Raw genomic sequence first — 21,966 nt, 5'->3', positions numbered from 1 at the left:
TAGTGTGGGCCACCACACCTAGCTGTTTTTAGTGCTCATTAAAATAGAAGCAGTTTGAGAGTGTAGGCCTATATAAAATGTCCTTACCACTAAACATCATCATCATCATTATGTTCATAATCAAAATGGAGGTGAGAGAAAGGAGGAGCTTTGATGGCAGTATTAATTTCACAAATGTATGCCTATCTCTGAATTTAGTGTGGTGTGTACATTATGCACTGTGTGTGTGTGTGTGTGTGTGTGTCCTCTATATAGGTGTTTTTGTTTTGTTTTGTTTTGTTTAATATACCAATGGAACCATGTCTCTAGTCTTTCTTTCCCTGGGATAGTTATCTCGTTTTGTAGCCCACGCTGGCCTCAGACTTCAGCTCCTGTTGCTCTGAAGTGCTGAGTTAGCAGGAGTTCAGCAGGATGCCCAGCTTCCGCTCGCTCGCTCGCTCGCATGCAGTAGTTGTTCCTCGTTAAGCTAGTTAATGGAGCGTGTTGGGAGAGTGCTTGCTAGTGTGCAAGACCTCAGAGTGAGCTCCAGAGCTACAAAAAGAGGAAGAAAAGGGTACAAGAGTTCTAATCAGCAAGTGTCTTGCAAGCATGGCTTATGTTAAGCTTGAGCTCTATATCTTTGGCTCAGAGTCCTTTTGCTGACATTTGGCAGTAGACAGATTAACTTTTTTAAGGAGTAGAAAGTAACAGGGAGATTCTTATTTTCTAGATACTTGGAAATGAATTAGGAAGAAAATATAATTTTTAAACAATTGTTGCCAAGTAACCTGTTTACTAGTGTTCATCAGTCTCCCTACCATAAGTTTACCAGCCATGCTTTCTTAGACAAGATGCCCTCATGCCAAAGCACTGTAAATGGTAAGGCTTGAAAGTAGAGAGCAAGGTGGTAACCCCTGTGTTGGCCCCCTGCTCCTCTCTTTTCTCACATGATTTGTTAATGATAGTCCACAGTCTGGGGAGCTCTACAAGAGGTAGCAAGTCTGACCACGCGCGAGCCTTGGGACTGCTGTGGAGGAGCTGTGTAGTAGGAGCGGTGAGACTGCCGGGAAGGAAGGATGAGAAGGTGCCTCGCATCAGGATTATGATAACAAGGAGCAGAGACTACCAATACAAAGTGTTGTTGAAATCCAGCCCGGATTTAACGTTTGAAGACATCCGCTGATGATGAGCTTCCAAATAAAAGATGCATGCAATGGCGGCGTAGCAGTAAATCTCCCAGCACACACACAGCAAGTCAGAGATGCTGACGAGAGCTGGTGGTGGCTCACTGGATGATCCTGGTGTGACGCAGCCCTGTGTCCACTCCTTTGTCTGTGAGCTAAGAGTGAACTTGGATGTTTTCTTTGAAATCACTTAAAAACTTGCAGAAGTTCTCAAACATGGGGTTCATGTTCATTCATATTTTCCCCTCCTCTCTTTCCAGCCAAAGAAGCCCAAGGCCCCAGACAATCCATTTCATGGCATTGTTTCCAAGTGTTTTGAGCCTCATCTCTACGTGTACATTGAGTCCCAGGACAAGTGAGTGACAAGCGTTCTGCTGTTTTCTGCCTGTGTTTCTAGCCTCTGATTGTTGGGTCCTACAAAAGGACAACTCCTTCTAGAGCTCATTAAGGATATCATTATATATTCTGCATGTGACTGGTTATTTTGCCTATAATTTGTTCATTCGAGACAGGATATGTAGCTTTGGCTAACTCCCAGAGATCTGCCTGCCTCTGCCTCCCGGCTGCTGAGACTAAAGGTATGTGCCACTACACTGGCATATTTTCCTCATAAACTTAAGCTGCCTGAGCTTGGCTTTATAAGCCTCCATGTGGCTCTGAACACCTCCCACCCCGATGTGGATGCTAAGCTTTTGAGGGCTGACTGCACATCACCCCACAAAGTGTCGGGCACCCAGACATCCTAAGAAAGCCTAGTTCCTGAAGTATATGCTTTCAATTATAATTTGGCTTTTCATTGTGAGGTAATTTTGACTGTCAAAAAAGCTTTAAAACAGCACAAAAATTCTCCACTAGCCTTCCGCAGGCCTGGAAATATCTTAATGTAAACACAATTAGCTAAATCAGAAAGTAAGATTGATCCTTTTTCTGGTCCAGGACCTAATAATCATGAAATTACCTGTGGTCTCTGGAGCCTCCTTTCAGCCTGGCTTCCTCGGTTTTCTTCGTCTTTCTCACCTTGACGTTGTTAGAGCGTTGACCAAATGTTTCAGATGCTTGTGAGATGCTGTCAGTTTCCATTTGCTGGGTGCTGTGCCCCTGCCACACCCCCTCTTTTGAAACAGTTTCTATGTCGCCCAGGCTGCTCTCAAACTCCTGGGGTCAAGTGATCCTCCCGCCTCAGCTCTCTGACTGCTGGAACTACACACACCATATCTATTAATGTATTGTCTTTCTTAAGTCATGAGCTGACAGATAACACACACTATAATCCATCACGTAGGAGGTGGGGGCAGGACAGCTTCCAGTTTGGAGCCAGCCTGAGCTGCATATGTGAGATCATGTGCCCACACGACAAAATCAGTGGTGCTGCATCCTTCTCGGGGTCAGTCAGCTGCTGATGTTGACTTGATTGGCCACGGTGAAGCCTGCGTCAAGTTACAGTTTTCTTTCTTTAAGTGTCTTGCAGGGAATGGTTTGAGACTGGGAGCATCCTGTTTCTTGTTGTCGAGTTGGCTCATGTTAGCAGGGTTTGATGATTCTTGCCTGCAGTTCTCACTGCCTAAGGTTGACCTTCTGTTCCCATCATTTCTTCTCCACTTTCTAATTGGAATTCTACTGTAGGGAAGTTCTACCTTCTTCCACATTTGTTTGTGTCAGTTATGGACTTGGAATTATTCATGTAACACACATGCTTTTTCACAGACTTACAGACATTTTTACAAGCCAGGCCCCTCCGAGCCCAGTTTCCTCAAGGCCAGAAGTGGATGTTGATGGTCTAGGGTACCTTGTTCACAGGAAGCTATTCACAAAGGAGGGAGGCCCCTCCTCATCTTTGCATATGGCCAGAGTCACTCACTATTAAAGTCACTGGACAGCAGGGTTTGGGAAAGTTGAGGACACAGGCTGGACCAGGTTACAAGGTCTCCAAGGACACACATGGGAAGACAGACTGCAGCTCAGACAGGAGAACACACACAGGAAAACTGGCTACAGCTGTGAGGAAGCCCTTGTGGTCCTTCTCTGGGGAACACAGAGAACACTTTGCCTTTATTCTCCTTTGTCTTTCTTTTCCTTTTTCCTTTCTAATGCTTCTGTCCTGGGTGAGCAACTCCTTGTCTCCAAGCCTGCTTCAGGATGAGCAGGAAGAAGAGAAGAATGTTTTGAGCAGATCACTACAGGGGACATCATGTCCATCTGCTTGATCTTGCAGGCCCAACCCCCTTACCTTTTCTTTTATCCAGAATATAAACTTTGTGAAAGACCTTCCATGTTAACAAGAGTAACTCACCTCACACCGGGAAAATAAAGCTGTTTTGAGAAGGCTGGGCTTCCCTCCCTGACCTTGGGGTGTGTCCACCAGGCTCACAGAGGGCACTAGTTACCATTGCTACTCTGTTCTTTGAAAGCACCCCAGCACCACTCCCCCTATCCTGGGGTATGTGTGTGTGTGTGTGTGTGTGTGTGTGTGTGTGTGTGTGTGTGTGTGTGTCTTGGTGTCATTTCTCAGGAGATGTCACCTTATTTTTTGAGGCAAGGTCTCTCACACGGCCTGGCACTCAATGAATAGACTAGGCTGATTTGACAGTGGGCCCCGAGGATCCTCTGGTCTCACCTCTCCAGTGCTGGGATTGTGCATGTGTGCCGCCACACCTGGGTTTGTTTAATGTGGATTCAACTGAGCGTCTCCCTAGCCATCAACCCATAGTCCTAGAAGTCTCTTTTCAAAAGGGCCCAAAAGCTATCTGGCCCAGACCTTCCTGGTCCAGAGCCTCTTTTCTCGCTTACAGTTCTGTTGTCTACTTTTGCATGGACCCGACTCATCAAAATCTGCGTGTTGCTCATGATGCTTTGGCAAAGAGCCAGGCCTCCTTCCTTAGGGTTCTCAGTCTATGGAAGATGCGACACTGGCCTTTTGGCTGGCATTGCCCTCCTAGAATGTTTTCAAGCCCCCCCCCCCGGGGGGGGGGGGGGTGGGCATCTGTGGGGGAAGGGCTGCAGGACTGTACTGCAGTCACACAGTAACACAGAGCGGGGCCTGAAGCAGAAGAGAGACGACGAACTCCATCTCCTTTCCTGTCCGAGCACTCAGGCATCATGTCTTAACCTCTGACAAGTCGTAGATCCTTTAAAAATCCTGGAGGCATGGGCCCTGTAATCCCAGCTACTCAGAGGACAGAGAGATGGCAAATTCAAGGCCTGCCTAGGTTACAGAATGAGTTCATGTCCAGCCTGGGCAACTTAGTGAGACCTTGCCTCAAAAATACAATGTGGCTAGGTGGTGGTGGCACACGCTTTTAATCTCAGCACTCGGGAGACGGAGCCAGGTGGATCTCTGTGAGTTCGAGGCCAGCCTGGTCTACAGAGTGAGTTCCAGGACAGGCACCAAAGCTACACAGAGAAACCCTGTCTTGAAAAAAAAAAAAAAAAAGAGGCAGGGATATAGCTTAGTGCTGGAGTACCTGCCTAACATGTACAAGGTTCTAGTTCAATCCCCAGTATCATAAATAAGTAAACAAACAAATAAATAGTAAGCCATAGATAGACTTCTTGTAAAAAAAAATTAGTTATACATACATAGTAATTTTGAATATGATTTCAAGGGACTTTAGGATTCATTTTTCCCTTTGGTCAGAGGATCCTGAAGTGAGAGAGAGAGAGAGAGAGAGAGAGAGAGAGAGAGAGAGAGAGCGCTCAGATTAGACTGGTGTGTACAGTCACTACTCTCACCTTACCCCAGACTCCAGTCTGCAAGGGAGGAGAGTTACAGACCTTTCACAAGCTCTCAGGTGACAGAGCCCAACAGAGCAGGGAGCAGGAGTCTGGATGTCAGAAGGACCTGGCTTCCAGTCAGAGCTCTGCACTCACCAGCCTGGGGCCTCCCGCATGCTGCTAACCCCTTCCATCCTGTCTTGTCCTGTTTGCAGCAAGGCTCGTCAGCCCATCCCATAGGCTTTGATGGGAGTGAAACACAGTGGTGAGAGACGCTCAGGGACCCGGCCTGTCCTGCTCCCTCTGGGGTCCTCTTCAGGATGCCTTGTGGGAAGGTGGCCTCATCAGTGTTGCAGGCTCATATGGGGTCAGGAATGGGGTCTGTGCTCTCATCTCCTCAGCAGTCTGCCTGTCCAGGGACATTCTGGCAGTGCCTGCCAGACAAATAGCCAAGCAGCAGAAGGAGGTCCACAAGCCAGTCTCTAGGAAGGTGGCAAGAAGCAAGTCCCTGAAAGCCAGCTGTGTGACAAGCTGGGCTAAGCTGTCCTTACATTCATGAAGGATTTCGCCATTTCTGTGTCCACCCTAAGAGGTGTTGTAGCTTCTGCTCAGGAGCTGCGGTGACGTCCTGACCAACTTGTGGTAGGGATTTCCACATCAGCACTGTCTTCCCTCTACCCTGTGGTCTTCCTTGTCAGGAAGGGCCTGTGACTCAATTCTGCTTACTCTGGTGAGTTTCTACATAACTTATGCTCACGTTCCCACTCCCTCCTTGACTCTGTCACACCTACAACCCTTCTGTAACTAGTTCTTTTTTCTTTTGAAATAACTTGTACTTACAGAAGAGTTAGAAGAAATAGCCTGCAGAACTGTCTTCCTTCACCCGGCTTCTCGTTCGTTGACCTCTTCTGCCTTTATTTTACACACATCTACATGTATATGCACATACGTTTTTAAAGTCATTTAACTCTCAAATCTCAGAAAAGACTTCCTATTACTCAGTAATACTTCAGTGTGTATGACCTAAAAACAAGGCCCTGAGGCTGGAAAGATGATCGTTCTATGTAGCTAGAGTTTTCCTGCCTTGCCCACAGTCAGGACAAATCTCTGTCACTCGCCAGTCCCACAGCCGCTCAGACCCAACCAAGTAAACACAGAGACTTATATTGCTTACAAACTGTATGGCCGTGGCAAGCTTCTTGCTAACTGTTCTTATAGCTTAAATTAATCCATTTCCATAAATCTATACCTTGCCACATGGCTGGTGGCTTACCGGCATCTTTACATGCTGCTTGTCATGGCGGCAGCTGGCAGTCTCTCCTTCTGCCTTCCTGTTCTCTCTGTTAGTCCCGCTTATACTTCCTGCCTGGCCACTGGCCAATCAGTGTTTTATTTATTGATCAGTCAGAGCAACACATTGACATACAGATCATCCACACAGTAATAAGAACTCTTGCTCTTATAGAGGACCTGAGTTCAGCTCCCAGAACCCACATCAGGCAGCTCACAACCACCTGGAACCCTAGCTTCAGGAGATCTTATGATGTCTCCTGGCCCCCGTGGGCACACACATACACATTCATACACATAGACAGACTCATATGCATACATATAAATAAAAATAAAGGCTAGGGATGTGGATCAGTGGTAGAGTGTTTATCTAGCGTGATCAAAGTAAATCCTTGATCATGGTCTGAGTCACAGCACTGCTTCAAACAAGCAAACCAACATTTCGGGGCTGGAGAGCAGGCTCAGTGGCTAAGAGCACTGAGTGCTCTTTCAGAAGATTGAAATTGGGTTCCCAGATCTCACAGCTGCCTGGAACTACCACTCCAGGAAGTCCTCTTCTAATACATAAACATGTGCACATACATATGTACATATGTGCATATATACATACATACATGTAAGTAAATAATGACTTTTAAAAATAAGTAAAAACTTAGACAGACCCAGTCTACATAACTATAGTATAATCTTCAAAGTCACATTCATCTCTATTACCAATTGAATCTAGGGGTCATGTTCCTTTTTACCAGTTGTGTTTAGTTAATTCCATAATTTATTTATTTTAAGACAAGATCTCATATATTGTATGCTGGCCTCAAACTTGCTACATAGCTGAAGATGACTTGAATTTTTTTTTTTTTTTTTTTTTTTTTTTTTTGAGACAGGGTTTCTCTGTGTAGCCCTGGCTGTCCTAGTACTCACTCTATAGACCAGGCTGGTCTGGAACTCACAGAGATTTGTCTGCTTCTGCCACCTGAGTGCTGGGATTAAAGATAACCTGAACTTTAAAAAAAAAAAAATGAGTGTGTGTGTGTGTGTGTGTGTGTGTGTGTGTGTGTGTGTGAAGATGGCTCACAAATTCTGATTTTATTCAATAGATTATCTCCCACCCTTTTTTCTTTATATTAGAATTGATTTAAACTTTTAGAAAAATTATACAGGTTTCCCATATTCTATACCCTACACTCTCTTTAATGTTAATGTCTTATATAGCCATAGCAAATTATCAAAACTGGCACGTGATGTGTGTATAGTGGCAGATGCTTATGATCCAACACTCAGATGCTGAGACAGGAGGATCGTAAGTTCTGGGCCAGCCTGGGCTACATAGCAAAGTCCTGTCTTGAAACCCAAACAACAAAGCCTGGAAGTTAAGTCGGTACAGTACTGTTACCAGTCTCCAGGCCTTGCCTGACCCCTGCCAGTTTCCCCACTATTGCCGTTTTTCTCTCTGGATTGGTCATTTGAGTGCTCAGGTCCCCCGAGATGGGGCCAGTGTGAGCCTCTCGAGCTGGCTCTTCATCTTTTTTACATGCCCCTATCATTTCCTCAATACTCCTTTTTTTTTCTGGCACAATAAAATGCACCAGGCTTATCTTGCATTCTGAGTCTAGCCCTAGGGTTATGCTTGCAACCAGGCTCCCCATTTCCTCTGTGTGGAGGAACTGCAGATACCAAGCTCTGGTGTGACTGAGCTAGGTGCTGCTGGTGCCACTGCTTGCAAGCACTCAGCTGAGAGAGCTGTGTCTGTATGAACATTCATGCATCCACACACGACTTTACACTAAAGCCTGTGGGTTCATGCTAAGACCCCCATTCTAACCTAAGAGCACAGGAGGTCCCATGCTGATAACTGCCTTCTATAACACAACAGTCAAGTGTTACATTTACTTGCTCCCTCCATTTGTCCACAGATAGCCCACCTCTCAGTTTCCTTCAACCCCATTGCTCACCCCAGAGCCAAGTGCACAGCCCTGGCCCAAGAGAAGTGTTAGTGGGTGCAACCCTGAGAGCATGCGTACTGAGTCTATGTGGGGCTCCTGGGCCATCTCCTCTCAGGGCTGCTGCTACGTTGCTTTCCAGCCTGACTTACTATTTCTAAATGCTAACTGCAGATCCACCAGCAAATATCATGCTAAGCCCAGCCTGCCATGAAGATTGTTTAATCCTTCTCTGCACTGATACCACTCTATAATACTCTTTACTCCTTATGCATTCTTAACTTAACCAGCAGAACTCCAACAGTGTGTCATGTGAAGCCTGCAAATGCTCACACAGTACTTGGGGCAGAGTTCAAGCTGCAGAGAAGAGAGAGAAAGAAACCGCATATCTGTGATGTTTCTCTCAGCTAGGGAGTCAGCAACAGCAGTATGGCATGTATCTGCATATTGCTCCATAGACCTGAGGTCAAAGCGTGGGAGAGTGAACACCTGAAGTCAAGTCAGTGCCAGTCAATCTATGACCTTAGGCAAAGACACTTCAAGTACCAACCTTGGTTTTATTCACCTTTAAAACAACGATAATAACATCTTCAATATAAAGCTTTTGGGAGGAATAAATGAGATTGTGTTTATAACACATCTTATAAGCTAATAGGAGAAAAAGACCAAGAAGAAAAGGGGGCAAAAGTATGTTGTGCAGCCTTAAAGAAACAAGGGGCTGCAGAGTTGTCTGAGCAGTTAAGAGCGCTGGCTACACTCACATGGGGCTTACAACACTGATGACTCCAATACCAGGAGGTCCAACACCCTCTTCTGGCCTACTCAGGTACTGCATGCACATGTTGCACAGACATACATGCAGGCACACACTCATTCACATAAAATAAATAAAATCTCAAAAAAAAAAAGATAAAGATCTGAAGGGATTTCAGTGCGAATTCAGAGGGATGTTACTGCCACATTCAAGGTGAGACGTTTTTTACTTTGCATCTCCACCCTCAAGCAAGTTCTTCCTGTCCTTCACATCTCCCTCACATGTAGTCTGTACTCACCTGTCTTTGTTTATGGATCTCATGTAGCCCAGGCTGGCCTCACCTTATTATGTAGCAGAGGATGACTTCCCAATCCCTCTGGGTCTACCTCTCACCTCTGGCTGCATGTTTTTGTTCCCTCCCTGAACCTGGTGCAGACTTTCTCTTGCTCTGACTTAGCATTTTGTCACTGTCTTGAAATGTGAATAATCTAAGCATTCAGAGATTCTCAACACTCCACAGCCCCTGAGCAGGGCTTGACCATTTGTAAACTCTTACTTAATTGTACTTGCTTTGGGGTAAAAAAGATTCCCTTGTGGTTCCAGTCCACAGATTCTTGTGCCACAAATGTCTTTCTCCATTAATTCTACATGAAGACCTTGCCAAAATGTCTGGAAGCAGTGATAGCCTTAAGTTAAATTTATTTGTATCTTGCACTTATAGCCCTCGAGCCTTGTACATGGTGAGTTGTGGTTAGCTTTTAGCTGGACTGGCTCAGCCCTTCATAAGCAGTGAATGCACAGGTTCCCACTGGGGCATCTTCTACTCTTCCTCTGCAAAGCTCATTACCTCATGTCTTGTAGGACATGGATACATGCTGGTGCGGAGTGGAAAAGAACACAGGAAGCTTCCTTAGCAGGTTTCTCTCGTCTGCAATAGAGAACAATGTCAAAAGTAACTAGGTGGACAGTCCACAGAATGTAACCTTTAGAGGTTTTGTGTGTGTGTGTGTGTGTGTGTGTGTGTGTGTGTGTGTGTGTGTGTGTGTGTGTGTAAACAGTTTCTCCATGCTGTGTGAGCATGATTAATTGCACTCTTCCTCATCAGGCTGACTCTGAAGTAGGAAGTAGGTGAGGATAGTTACAGTGCTGAGGATAGATGAGTGATCATAGTAAAATTACTACAGAGCCCACCCTGCCTCTGTTGGCACCGTCTGTGTGCAGATTAGACTCCCCAGCAGACCAAGTGCATTCTTTCCCTCCATTCCACCTCCTCCTCCACTGCCCCAGCCCTGTCCAGTTTTGCTTCTGTACCACTTTATTCCCCCCCCCCCCAGGAACAAAATGGGGAGGGTGGTCAGCTAAGCCTGCTCTGGGAACCGACATGCAGGTTAGCCTGGCACACCAGCCTGCACAGTGGACTGAGGGAGCGTGAACAAACACCTGCCCCCCAAGGGAGAGCCAGTAGTGGACACAGAGGAGCAGACCTTCCTGCTCTAAAGCAGCAGCTGCCTCTCCACTGGTGCTAGCTGGAGTGCTGTCCTCAGTATGATGGAATTACAGCACGGACCAGGGAACAGGCTGTGTTGATTCATGCCCCCACTGTGCACCAGCGTAAGAACAGCTTGACACATCACACACTCCGGAAAAGTGTTAACTCAAGTGCCAAAACCAGGTGCTGTGACACATGCATGCCATTCCAGCACTGGGGAGACTGAGGCAGGATGATCACAAGATTAACCCTATCTGGAAAAAACATTAGTAAGAGCCAGGTGTATAGCACACACTATCAACCAGCACTCAGGAGGCTAATACAAAAGGAAAGTCATAACTTCAAAACCAGCCTGGGCTACAGAGTAGACCCCATCTCAAGCCAAAAAAAAAAAAAAAAAAAAAAAAATCCCATGTCAGTGGGCGGCTGGTGCTGGAGTTCCAGTTGAGAGAACAGGTATTAGTCTGAGTTGTGCAGTGAGACCTGGGCCTAGGAGGCAAGCAGAAAGGTGCTTTGGTCTGGAGGTGACAGGTGAAGGCCCAGCAATGGGGCCACAGAGGGGACTGGCCTAGGTACCTGGCTGGAGCAGAGGTCTGCCATGCCGGAGAGTTGTGAAGGTCCATGGGAAAGTAGGGCAGGAAGAGTTTGTACAGAAGGGGGTGTGGCCAGACATTTTCCAAGGTCAACTAAAGAGGCCCTTCTCTCCACAGGCAGAGACCTAGCCTGGGTGAAGCAGCCACATCTGGATGTCATAAACTTTGAATAACAAAAGCACTGGAGTAAAATGTCAATTGTTTCCTATTCCTGCTAATCGGTGCTGTGTGTGGTTCTTGCCTTTTTCTTCTTGTTGTATAAATATAGTTTTAAAACACAGCTGGATTCTTGTAGCCTTAGCCAGCAAGTTAAAAAGGTGCCACATGTCAAGAATGGGGCTTCCCATTGTCCACACAGCAGAGCTGTGCAGAGGACAGTGGTTATGGCCCTGCTAGAGTCCAGCCCCTGATGACTCTAGGTGACTGGGACAAAAGCAGAGACAGATCACAGGCACCATCACCACCGTGATCAGGCCTAGAGCTGTTCCCAGTCACTCTTATCCCAAGATATTTTTGCATCTTTGATTCTGGAAGTTATAAGAAAAAAAAAACTGTTCATCTGAAGGAAGGGATTTGGTCTTTAAACAACATCTCTCTATTCACAAACTAAATTTATTAGAACTTATAAGGTTAGCAAAATTTCTCTCTATATGATAAACATGTGAAGTATTAGCCTTTATACCAGTAATCATGTGTAGAATATGAAAGGAAATAATATTATATTAAAAATAAATAAGTTTTATGAAACAGCTTGGTAAATGCTAAAGTTTCTCACATAGGAAGGACTCTTTCTCAAAAGATTGAAAACAAGCTCTGAGTTAGACCACGTTTTTCTCACTTGTGTTAGTTTCTTTTCTTGCCATTGTGCCAAGGTATTTAAAAGAAACATCTTAGGAAGGAAGGACTTGCTTGGACTCAAGGATTCCAGGGATTTCCAACCATCATGGCAGGCAATGTTTACACCTTGCTGCTACCAGAACCTTCGTACAGGCTGGTGAAAAGCATGAGGCTTGGGTCCAGGCTGCTGGGGTTTGTGTCCTGGTTCCCCAGCTTGTCTTGGACAAGGTGCTTAACTTTTCTGCGCCTGGCTTTTGGAGAAGGGGGTAGTAAAATAGGTACCTCAGAAGGTTATGGTGAAGACTTAAAGTTCCATGACATGATTATAAAGCACAGCCTGGACTCTGGGGCCGCCCCAAGTGTTTAGGAAATGGTCATCATCCTCAGTGTTTAGGACTGTGGTTTGTGGGAAGGGCAGCTGATGGTCAGGTTCTCCACTCAGCTCTGTCCCCAGTTTGTGACAGAGTTTTAGGTGTCGGCTTTCTCACCTTCTAGAGGACAGCAGTGTGGTGTCTCCCACGGGGCCCTGGGTTTGGACGTGGTGATGAAATGCCTTGGAACCAAGCAGGGTACAAAAGTCAGACTTGAGCCGGGCGGTGGTGGCGCACGCCTTTAATCCCAGCACTCGGGAGGCAGAGGCAGGCGGATCTCTGTGAGTTCGAGGCCAGCCTGGACTACCAAGTGAGTTCCAGGAAAGGCGCAAAGCTACACAGAGAAACCCTGTCTCGAAAAACCAAAAAAAAAAAAACAAAAACAAAAGTCAGACTTGATTGCTGCCACCTTTTTAGCAGGGAGGAGAGTGGTGACATGGATAAAGGCACCCACCTGTAAGTTTGGGCAGCACCAGGAATCGGCACTTGAGAATGACTTGTGCCCACTGCAGACAGCACCCTGGCCTGACCTCTCCAAGTGAAACAGCATCTCTGCTTTTCTAGAAACCTCAGCGAGCTGATAGACCGATTTGTGGCAGATTTCAAAGCCCAGGGCCCACCAAAGCCTAACACTGACGAAGGGGGTGCTGTACTCCCCAGCTGCGCCGACCTCTTTGTCTACTACAAGAAGTGTATGGTGCAGTGCTCACAGCTCAGCACAGGCGAGCCCATGATCGCCCTGACTACCATATTCCAGAAGTACCTCCGAGAATACGCCTGGAAGATCCTCTCCGGCAATCTGCCTAAGTGAGTCCTGTTCTCCTCACTCTCAGCAGGGAAGTGGGACTCTCAACATCCCTAAATATGGAACTCTTTTTTTTTTTTTCTTCCCGAGACAGAATTTCTCCGTGTAGCTTTGGAGCCTGTCCTGGAACTCACTCCGTAGCCCAGGCTGGCCTCGAACTCACAGAGATCCTCCTGCCTCTGCCTCCCAAATGCTGGGATTAAAGGCGTGCGCCACCACCGCCTGGCAATATGGGAGTCTTTAAAGAAAGCCACTCTGGGGTTATTTACTGAGCTGCTAAGAGAATGTCAAGGAGGAAAACACTCCTTCTGGGCTCCCAAGGGCCTGACGCACTTTAATGACAATGCACAGCTGCCCATGACTGTCAGCAGGCACGGTCCCCATCCACCAGTGTAGGTCACAGTGCATCACTGAGTTGGGCCTGTTATACGTATGTACACAGTGCGCATGGGCTCAACACAGGGAAAAAAAGGTATTCAGTAGCAGAGGCAATGTTGCTCCAGCCTGTTCAGTGTTCATGCCTTGAGTGCCAGATAGACGAGATAATCCCCCCTGGTTATCTTCCACAGCCTCTAGTGCTGTGTGCACAGTCCTATGTTTAAAGATGTGGGTGTACTGGGGCTGAGAAGAAGGCTGAGTGGATAAAGTGTCTCCTGCACAAGCATGAGGAGCGAGTTCAGGTCCCCAGGACCCACATTAAAAACTGAAATTGGCAACACTCACTTGTAATCCTAAAACTAGGAGGCAGAGACAGAGGACTCCAGGACCTCACTGGCAGCCAGTCAGGCCAGCGCTGGCAAGCTCCAGGTTTCCTAAGAGATCATATCTTAAAAACAAGGTACAGAATGATAGAGGAAGACACCCGATGTCCACCTTTGCCATCTGCCTGTGTGGGCACGGGCACACGTGTGCATTGTTAGACTGTCTTTTTCCACGTGTTCACTTATGAGTCCACATGTACTGTCTTAACTGGGAAGGATGGGTGGGGGAGCAGCTTTTGTGCTACAGATGACCCGTGAGTGAGATCTGCACCTCGGGGAATCCCAAGCAAGGCACTAGGCTGACCAGCCTCCTTGGTGAGAATGGGATCATCCCAGGACTCTCTCTTGGCGTTGTCTCTTCCTGTTCCTGTGGGTGAGAGGGTCTAACAGATGACAGTCAAGGTAAGGTCTGCAGCAAAGGGACCCATTGTATGTAGATTTATTTGTGCTGTAGCCAGCCTTTCCTCCGCTTCCTTCTTTGTCATAAAATGCACAGCTTCAGGAAGCAAATTAATTTCCTACTACTAATTGCAGCCTGACTAGTTCCTGTTCTTTTCCTCAGGACCAGCAGCAGCAGCGGGGGACTGACCATCAGCAGCCTCCTCAAAGAGAAGGAGGGCTCTGAAGTGGCCAGGTTCACTCTGGAGGAGCTGTGCCTCATCTGCAGCATCCTCAGCACAGCCGAGTACTGTCTGGCTACCACCCAGCAGGTGAGCACCCAGCTGAGCATGCCGCCGCCATCATGAGGCGCTCAGCTAGAGCTGGAGTGGAGCCCAAGAGCTCCGCTAAGCTCCACTAAACTGACCTTGGGCAGGCCACTTCACAGGAAGAAACTCACTGTGGACTCAGAGATGCCCCAGCCGCCATCTTACAGCCTCCACCCTCAAGTTCTGTAAGGTCCAACCAGGCAGGGCCTCTTCAAAGTAGGCCAGTAGCACAGGGTCCCTCAGGAGAAAAGCAGTAATAAATGCCCTCTAGGGTACCAGGCCCGGCCTTTGGTGGGTGAGTCACCCAGTGACTCCATTCTTAGCATGTTAATAAGCAAAGTCTATCAAGATTTTGTGCGTCTCCTGACATTTTCTGGCATTCTCTGTCCACCATAACAACCATTGTTTGAGATGTTGACTGTGAAGCAGAAGGGGAAGGAAGGCCTCTGCTGGAGCCCCGGAAGGCAGTTCAGCAACCTAGCTTTGCAGAGGAGGAGCCAGAGTAACTTGCTACTCAGCCCTCCATAGGGTTAGAGGCTCTTTTTCCCCATTGGCCTGTGGTCCCCATGAGGCTAGGAGCAAGAAAGAGCCCTGCTTTTCCTGATGTTGATGCTTATTTCCTAAGCATCTAAGAAGTCAGTCACAAGGGGCAGTTCTGACATGACAGCTTGGACCCCCTATGTGCCAGGGTGTGTCCAGCAGACTCCTTGAGGGTCATCAAGCTGGGCCCAGATGCCGAGACCAAGGCAGTAGCATGCTCTGCTTTGGGGCATGGTCACATGTACATACTTGAAGGCCACTTTGGTCTTGGAGCCAGACACACACACACATGCACACGCACATGTACACGTACACACACACATGCATACACCCCAGATCCACTCATGTGGAACATAGGTGTTTAGAGTGAATGAGAAAGACAGGGTCTCAGTGTGTAGACCAGGCTGGTCCAGAACTCACAGAGACCCATCTGGCTTTACTTCTGAGTGCTGGGATTAAAGGCATGCGCCACCATGCCAGACTTTTAATACAGAATCTTAAAAGTAAAGAGACCAAAGTAGCATACGAACTAAACACTGCACTTAGGACTCCTTCCGGAACCTGGCCCACATTCCCAGCTGTGTCTCACTTCTTCTTAAGCACTTTACTTAAGAATAGACCTAATAAAAATCTCTTTCTAGCCGGGCGGTGGTGGCGCACGCCTTTAATCCCAGCACTCGGGAGGCAGAGACAGGAGGATCTCTGTGAGTTCGAGGCCAGCCTGGACTACCAAGTGAGTCCCAGGAGAGGCGCAAAGCTACACAGAGAAACCCTGTCTCGAAAAACCAAAAAAAAAAAAAAAAAAAAAAAAATCTCTTTCTAAACACACACACACACACACACACACACACACACACACACACACACACACACCAAACCTACTCCTAATGCCATCACCCTCAAATAAATCACATTAGCAGCTTGAGTTATTTTATAAACAGTTTTGTATGCAGTTATCTTAGTTCATTTTTATATCCTTTTATTGTTAGTGTTAGTGTCTTAACATTCTCCTGTTACTAAATTATCTTTATTATTATTACTATTTATGACTATATAATATTCCATTAAAGGATTAGTGGATATTTAATAACAGCCCTGGTATTTATTTATACTGCTTTAAAGTTTTGCTTACAAAACCATCTTTCTGAATATGGTATCTGAAAAGTTTTATATTGTGTTTCTAGAACAGATTCTTAGGTATTTTAGAAGTGTGAGTAAACCAGAGACCATTTTGATGACTTGTGCAGCCATTGTTTTTAATTTAATGAAAATCATCTTACTGATTATAAAAAGTGTGTATTCTTAGCCACCTATGAGATGTCTGAATGCCATGTTCCTTTAGAAGAAGCAGAGATTCCTGGAGAAATGATTGATTCCAGGCTGAGGGGGTAGGGTGGCTAGGGATACAGCGCAGTTGGTCCAGGTCTTGCCCAGCATGCATGAAGCCCTGGGTTTCATCCCTAGCTCCCCATAAACTGGGGATGATGGTGCACACTTGTACTGGAATCCCCATCTTTGGGAGGTGGAAGAGGAGACTCAGAAGTTCAGGGTCTCCCTGAGCTTCAAGAGAGCTTTACCAGACACTTCCTGCACCGGGCGCTGCCTCTGGTTATGGCACAGAGAGGACAGGCATGTTTCTGTCAGGAGACCCAGACTGATGGGAAACAGATAGCAAGCAAACAAGCCAGGGCTCACTCCCGTTTTGTGGTAAGTGTGGGAGAAGAAACATGTGCCAAGAGAGGAGCTGGAAGGGCAGGGAAGTGGGGGCCAGGTCAGGAGAGTGAGCCGGGGAAGTATGGAGTGTGAAGGTCCTCAGAGACGAAGACCCCGAAACTGCAGTGCTGGAGGCAAGGCTGAAATAGCGAGATGAAGCCGGGAAGGTAGACAGGACCCACGTCACGCTCACAGTCAAACAGCCGGGAAGGTAGACGACAGGACCACGTCATGCTCACAGTGAAACAGCCGGGAAGGTGGACAGGACCCACGTCACGCTCACAGTGAAACATCTGGGAAGGTAGACGACAGGACCACGTCATGCTCACAGTGAAACAGCCGAGGCCACAGGGGCATGTGTACACTGTCTCATCCTCCTCATCGGTGTCCATGTAGCCTAGGTTCCCAGTAATGAAAACCCCTTCCTATAGAACTTTACAGATACAGCATCTGACCTATTGAGTTCTTCGACTGGCCCCTCACCCCTTTAAACAGCCTGGCACAAAACAGGCTTCCAGAAGCAGTGGCGGAATTAAACGCTGCCTAGAATCCTTGCATAGCTCTGTACATTATTCTCATATTTTATTCTCATAAAAATACATTTCTAAATGTGAAATTTCCAGGTTCAGTTTATATTGCCTTCTAAAAAGGTTACCCTCATTTGTACACCTTTAAGAACATTTTTGTTTTTAAGTTTTTTAGTATGTATGTGTATGTGCCTATGTGATTTATGTGCACCACATTCATGCAGTGCCCAAGGAGGCCAGAAGAGAGTGATGGATCCTGCAAAACTGGAGTTACAGGTTGTGGTGAGCCACCATGTAGGTGCCGGGAACCGAACCATCTCTCCCGCCCTCTAGGAGCACTTTAAGTTTTAATGCAGAGCATTCATCTCCTTAGAGTGAGTGTGACTGATTTAGAAGTACAGGATTTATCGATTCCTAGGGCACTTTTTAGGTCCTCCCAGATTCTGATCAATTGTATTTTTCTCCAAAGCTCGGGAGTATGTGAGTGTTCCTGCCCTAAGCCCTAAGCCCTAAACTGACCAGGTGAAGATGTGTTTCTAATTCACCACTTGAGACATCTGGCACCTTGGCAAGGTAGTGGCCGTAGACACACTGGCAACTGCTTCTGCTGACTTTGCTGTCACTCACATTAAAAGTTCTCAGCACTGGTGAGTGAGGCTGCATTTGATGGGGTGTGCAGAGAGACCAGACGTGTTAGCTTTCACAGGTACGACTAAAGGGAGGAGAGGTTCCTGCAGTCTCACAGTGGGGAGGAGGCCGTGCTCCTGGCTCTGTCTGCATGAGCAGAGGCTCCTTGCATGCTAGTGGCCAGGAAGCAGGGCTTTCCTGTAACTTTGAGAAGCCCTCAGCCAGCTTCTGACGTCTCTGTCTCATAAAGGCCCCGCAGCCTTCAGAACAGCACCGCCATTAGGGACCAGCCACTCAAAGCAGGAGCCTGTGGAGGGCAAACCACAGGAGCCACTGATCGGTCATTGGAAGTAAGCCCAGTGTGGGGCCAAAGGGGCTGGGTTCTAGGCAGCTGATTTTGGCCCTTCCACCTGCTGTCTTGGGTGGGCTACTGCAGTCCTCATCTATGAAGTGAGGGTAATGGGACTTCCCTCACATCCGGTGAGAATCAGATGTGGCTCGTGTTGTGTCTGGACCTGTCTGCCTCATCCCTTTTGAGCCCTGTTAGTAGTATGGAACGCCTGTGGGTAACCATTGGACATGCTTCTGCTTTATCCCTTTTCGAACAGCTGGAAGAGAAACTCAAAGAAAAAGTTGATGTCAGTCTGACTGAGCGAATTAATCTCACGGGGGAAATGGACACATTCAGCACGTACGTACCTTCCAGGCCTTGCTCCAGGCCCACCTTTCTTCTTCACAGGCAGTGTGTGCTTTTGTCCCTACAGAATCTAGGCATTCCCTGGGCTGTCTCCACCAGCCATGAGAAGCAGTGCCCTGTTCTCCCTCCTCTTCCTCCTCCTCACTCTGACTTAAACAAGTGTTTACCACAGATGCTTTCAGGAGAACTCAAAGGGACGCTAGGGTTGGCAATTATGGGAGTAGCCATGGAAGTTTGGCTCCTAACTGGATAAGACACACCCAAATAAGAACATTGCAGGAGGAGTCAGCTCTTCCTCCATTGTCAGTGATTAAAACCCAAGATTTCATAAAGAAATGACAAATTTAAATTCTGCACACATGCCGAAAACACCTATGGGGACCGTGTCCACCATGCTGTCCCTCTCTGGAGCAGTGACTGTCCACCACCCTGTCCCTCTCTGGAGCAGTGACTGTCCACCACCCTGTCCCTCTCTGGAGCAGTGACTGTCCACCACCCTGTCACTTCTGGAGCAGTGACTGTCCACCCTGTCCCTCTCTGGAGCAGTGACTGTCCACCCTGTCCCTCTCTGGAGCAGTGACTGTCCACCACCCTGTCCCTCTCTGGAGCAGTGACTGTCCACCCTGTCCCTCTCTGGAGCAGTGACTGTCCACCACCCTGTCCCTCTCTGGAGCAGTGACTGTCCACCACCCTGTCCCTCTCTGGAGCAGTGACTGTCCACCACCCTGTCCCTCTCTGGAGCAGTGACTGTCCACCACCCTGTCCCTCTCTGGAGCAGTGACCATGTCCACCCTGTCCCTCTCTGGAGCAGTGACTGTCCACCACGCTGTCACTTCTGGAGCAGTGACTGTCCACCACGCTGTCACTTCTGGAGCAGTGACTGTCCACCACCCTGTCCCTCTCTGGAGCAGTGACTGTCCACCACGCTGTCACTTCTGGAGCAGTGACACAGTTTGTTTCTTTACAGTGTCATCTCCAGCAGTATCCAGCTGCTGGTTCAGGATCTGGATGCGGCCTGTGATCCTGCCCTGATTGCCATGAGCAAGGTAAGGTGTTAGGAGCTGGCCTCCTACCAGAGTGACCCACGTGCCTTCCCTCATGTGTTCAGACTCTGCTTAGTATCAGCTGAGGCACTGGGGCGACCTCCCAGAGTTCCTGCTAGGCTCGCTTTACCTGGCTGTTGCTGGCTTTTTGCCAGGTGGGGGTTGGGGTGAGTCCTCAGGAGATGGGTTCTTGGGTCAACATCTAGCTCCTGCTGAACCCTGTCTGTTCTTGCCGGATGAGCAGTTTGGTGAGCTCTACACCTGTGACTCCCGACTCTTGGCTCAGTCTTGCCCACTGAGAGGTTCCGGTTCTTCCTGAACTTTGGTGATTAGGTCATTTGATCACATAGTGGACTCTGGTTCTAATGTACCCTCAGCCGCCTATGACCCCTTTGACACTCATCATGTGCTGCTATTTGGGGTTTTATATGCCTGCCTTTTCTTCCCCAAAGAGTGTAAATTCCTGAGGGATGTGGTGACTCTTGCATATAATCTCAGGATTTAGAAGGCTGAGGCAAGAACTGATTTCAAGTTCAAGGCTTGCCTGCACTACACAGGAAGACCCTGTCTCAAAAAAGAACAAGAGTATTCCTTACATCTCTAGACCATATTGAAGACTTCATATTTATTAAGTAGAAAGTAGGCAATTCTTTGTTGATTTTAGAGCCCAACAAGCCTCATAGAGCAAGGGATAATAAACCATAGCCTGCAGCCAACTGTGGCCCACCACTTGTTCTGGAAGTCTTGGTGCAACATGGCCATGTTCATTCACTTATGTACCATCAATGGCTGGTCTGTGCTGAAACTAGACATTAGTGGTCATAACAGAGACCTTAGAGCACACAAAGCAAAACCATTGACTAGCTGACCCTGTCCAGAAAAAGCTTGCCAACACCTATCTCGTCATGGAGTCTTGGAAGACTCACTTGTCTGGGGGAAACTAGGCAGAATTTATGACAGAGGGCAGTGGGAGGAACCTGGACCCTGGGATCAGACAGACCTACATTTTCTAGTTTTCCTTTTGAGAGCACTGTACAGATGACTAAATCTGTGCAGACCCATCTCCTCTGTGTGAAATGCATTTGGCTGGCCGCCTCCCAGAGCGGTGAGAGTGGACAGCGGTGAGTGCCTGGTGGTGCCAGTCAAGTGCTCACAGAGCCTTGGCTCCTCCCTCTTGACAAGAGGAATGCCATGCCTCAGGAAGGACGCATTTGGTTTCATAGTAGATTACAACTATTTCACAAAAATAGGACTAAAACCAAAGCTTTGGCTTTGGGGTTTTAAGGAGTGAAGTAGGAAGTTGAGAAGCAGCTGATGTTCCAGGACTCCTGTTCTCAAGGCCAACCCTGTGCCCAGCTGGGATCCCCAGCCACACACTGGAAGCAGGCAGCTGGAGGCTAGTCTGTTCTCTTAAAGAAGGGGGCTGTGAGGATTCGTTTCCTGGGCTCCAGCTAGTCCCTCACTGCTGGCAAACATTCTGCGCATCCTGAGTTTGATCCATTCCAGCTGCCATCTCCTGAACCGCCACACACCGCAGCCCGGAACGCAGCTGCCAAAAGATTTTCACACTGACCAAAGGAAGAGTGGAATCTCTTTTTTTTCTCAGTAAAATAACACATGGAATGGGTTTAACACTCCAGGTGTTGCTTATATGAACTGTCAGTTCATTAGGCAGACTTCCCTCAAGTTCCCCTTCCTCACCATCCACTTCTCCCCAGATGCACACCATCAAATATCAACCACACCTCCAGAGTCTTGTGTTTATATCACAGGAAAACCATAGGTTTGGGAGCATAGCAATTGGAAGGCCATTCCTTTTTGTCTGAGTCTTCTGGAGTTCTAGCAAAATGAGATCCATGTGACTAAAGTAACCATGGCAGTGGTCACAGACTGACTCCACGTGAGCCCCCTGTTAGTGTCTGCGTCCTGTTTCGTGGGGTTTCCTCAAACCTCTGTGATGGTGATTATGTCTGTCTCTGATTCCATCACTGCTGCTGGTTGACTAGTCCAGCTTGGACTCTGCCTAGCACACGGCTGGGAAAGGCATATAGACATTGTCTGCAGGTGCTGCATCCCGTGGGTGGAGGCAGGAGATGGGAGCAGAATGCAGAGAACTGGTGGGAGTGACAGGAAGTCGGGACCATAGGAGAAAAGCAGAATCCAACAGTCAGCATGTGAGAAGCCAACAGGGGTAGGACATGGTCCAGTTTTCTTGAAGGAATTTGTGATGGGAAGGCTGTTCCAAACAGGCCTGCAGTAGAAACCAAAGATTTTTAAGTTAGCAAAGTCATTTTTTGTTAAAATTACCAATCTCATTCACTTAGGAAGTTACAGAGTATTCTGGACTCAGACAAGGCTGTCTTCAAGTTCATGCTGTGCTGGGAGAAAACTCAAAATA

General features: G+C 47.6%; 1 protein-coding gene across 3 annotated transcripts in view; it reads left to right on the top strand.

Annotated features, from left to right (window-relative positions):
- The window catches only part of Vps53 (VPS53 subunit of GARP complex), a 153,568-nt gene that overhangs the window by 92,425 nt on the left and 39,177 nt on the right, over positions 1-21,966 (top strand). For all 3 annotated transcript variants that reach the window (XM_006977408.4, XM_076542912.1, XM_076542914.1), the window contains 5 exons: positions 1,424-1,518; positions 12,713-12,955; positions 14,277-14,424; positions 18,437-18,519; positions 19,493-19,571. In XM_006977408.4, the coding sequence (XP_006977470.1) occupies positions 1,424-1,518; positions 12,713-12,955; positions 14,277-14,424; positions 18,437-18,519; positions 19,493-19,571 (648 nt within the window). The remainder of the gene's footprint in view (positions 1-1,423; positions 1,519-12,712; positions 12,956-14,276; positions 14,425-18,436; positions 18,520-19,492; positions 19,572-21,966) is intronic.

Source organism: Peromyscus maniculatus, chromosome 8, assembly GCF_049852395.1.
Source record: "Peromyscus maniculatus bairdii isolate BWxNUB_F1_BW_parent chromosome 8, HU_Pman_BW_mat_3.1, whole genome shotgun sequence".
Classification (NCBI taxonomy): Eukaryota; Metazoa; Chordata; class Mammalia; order Rodentia; family Cricetidae; genus Peromyscus; species Peromyscus maniculatus.
This window is presented reverse-complemented; position numbering and strand designations above follow the sequence as displayed.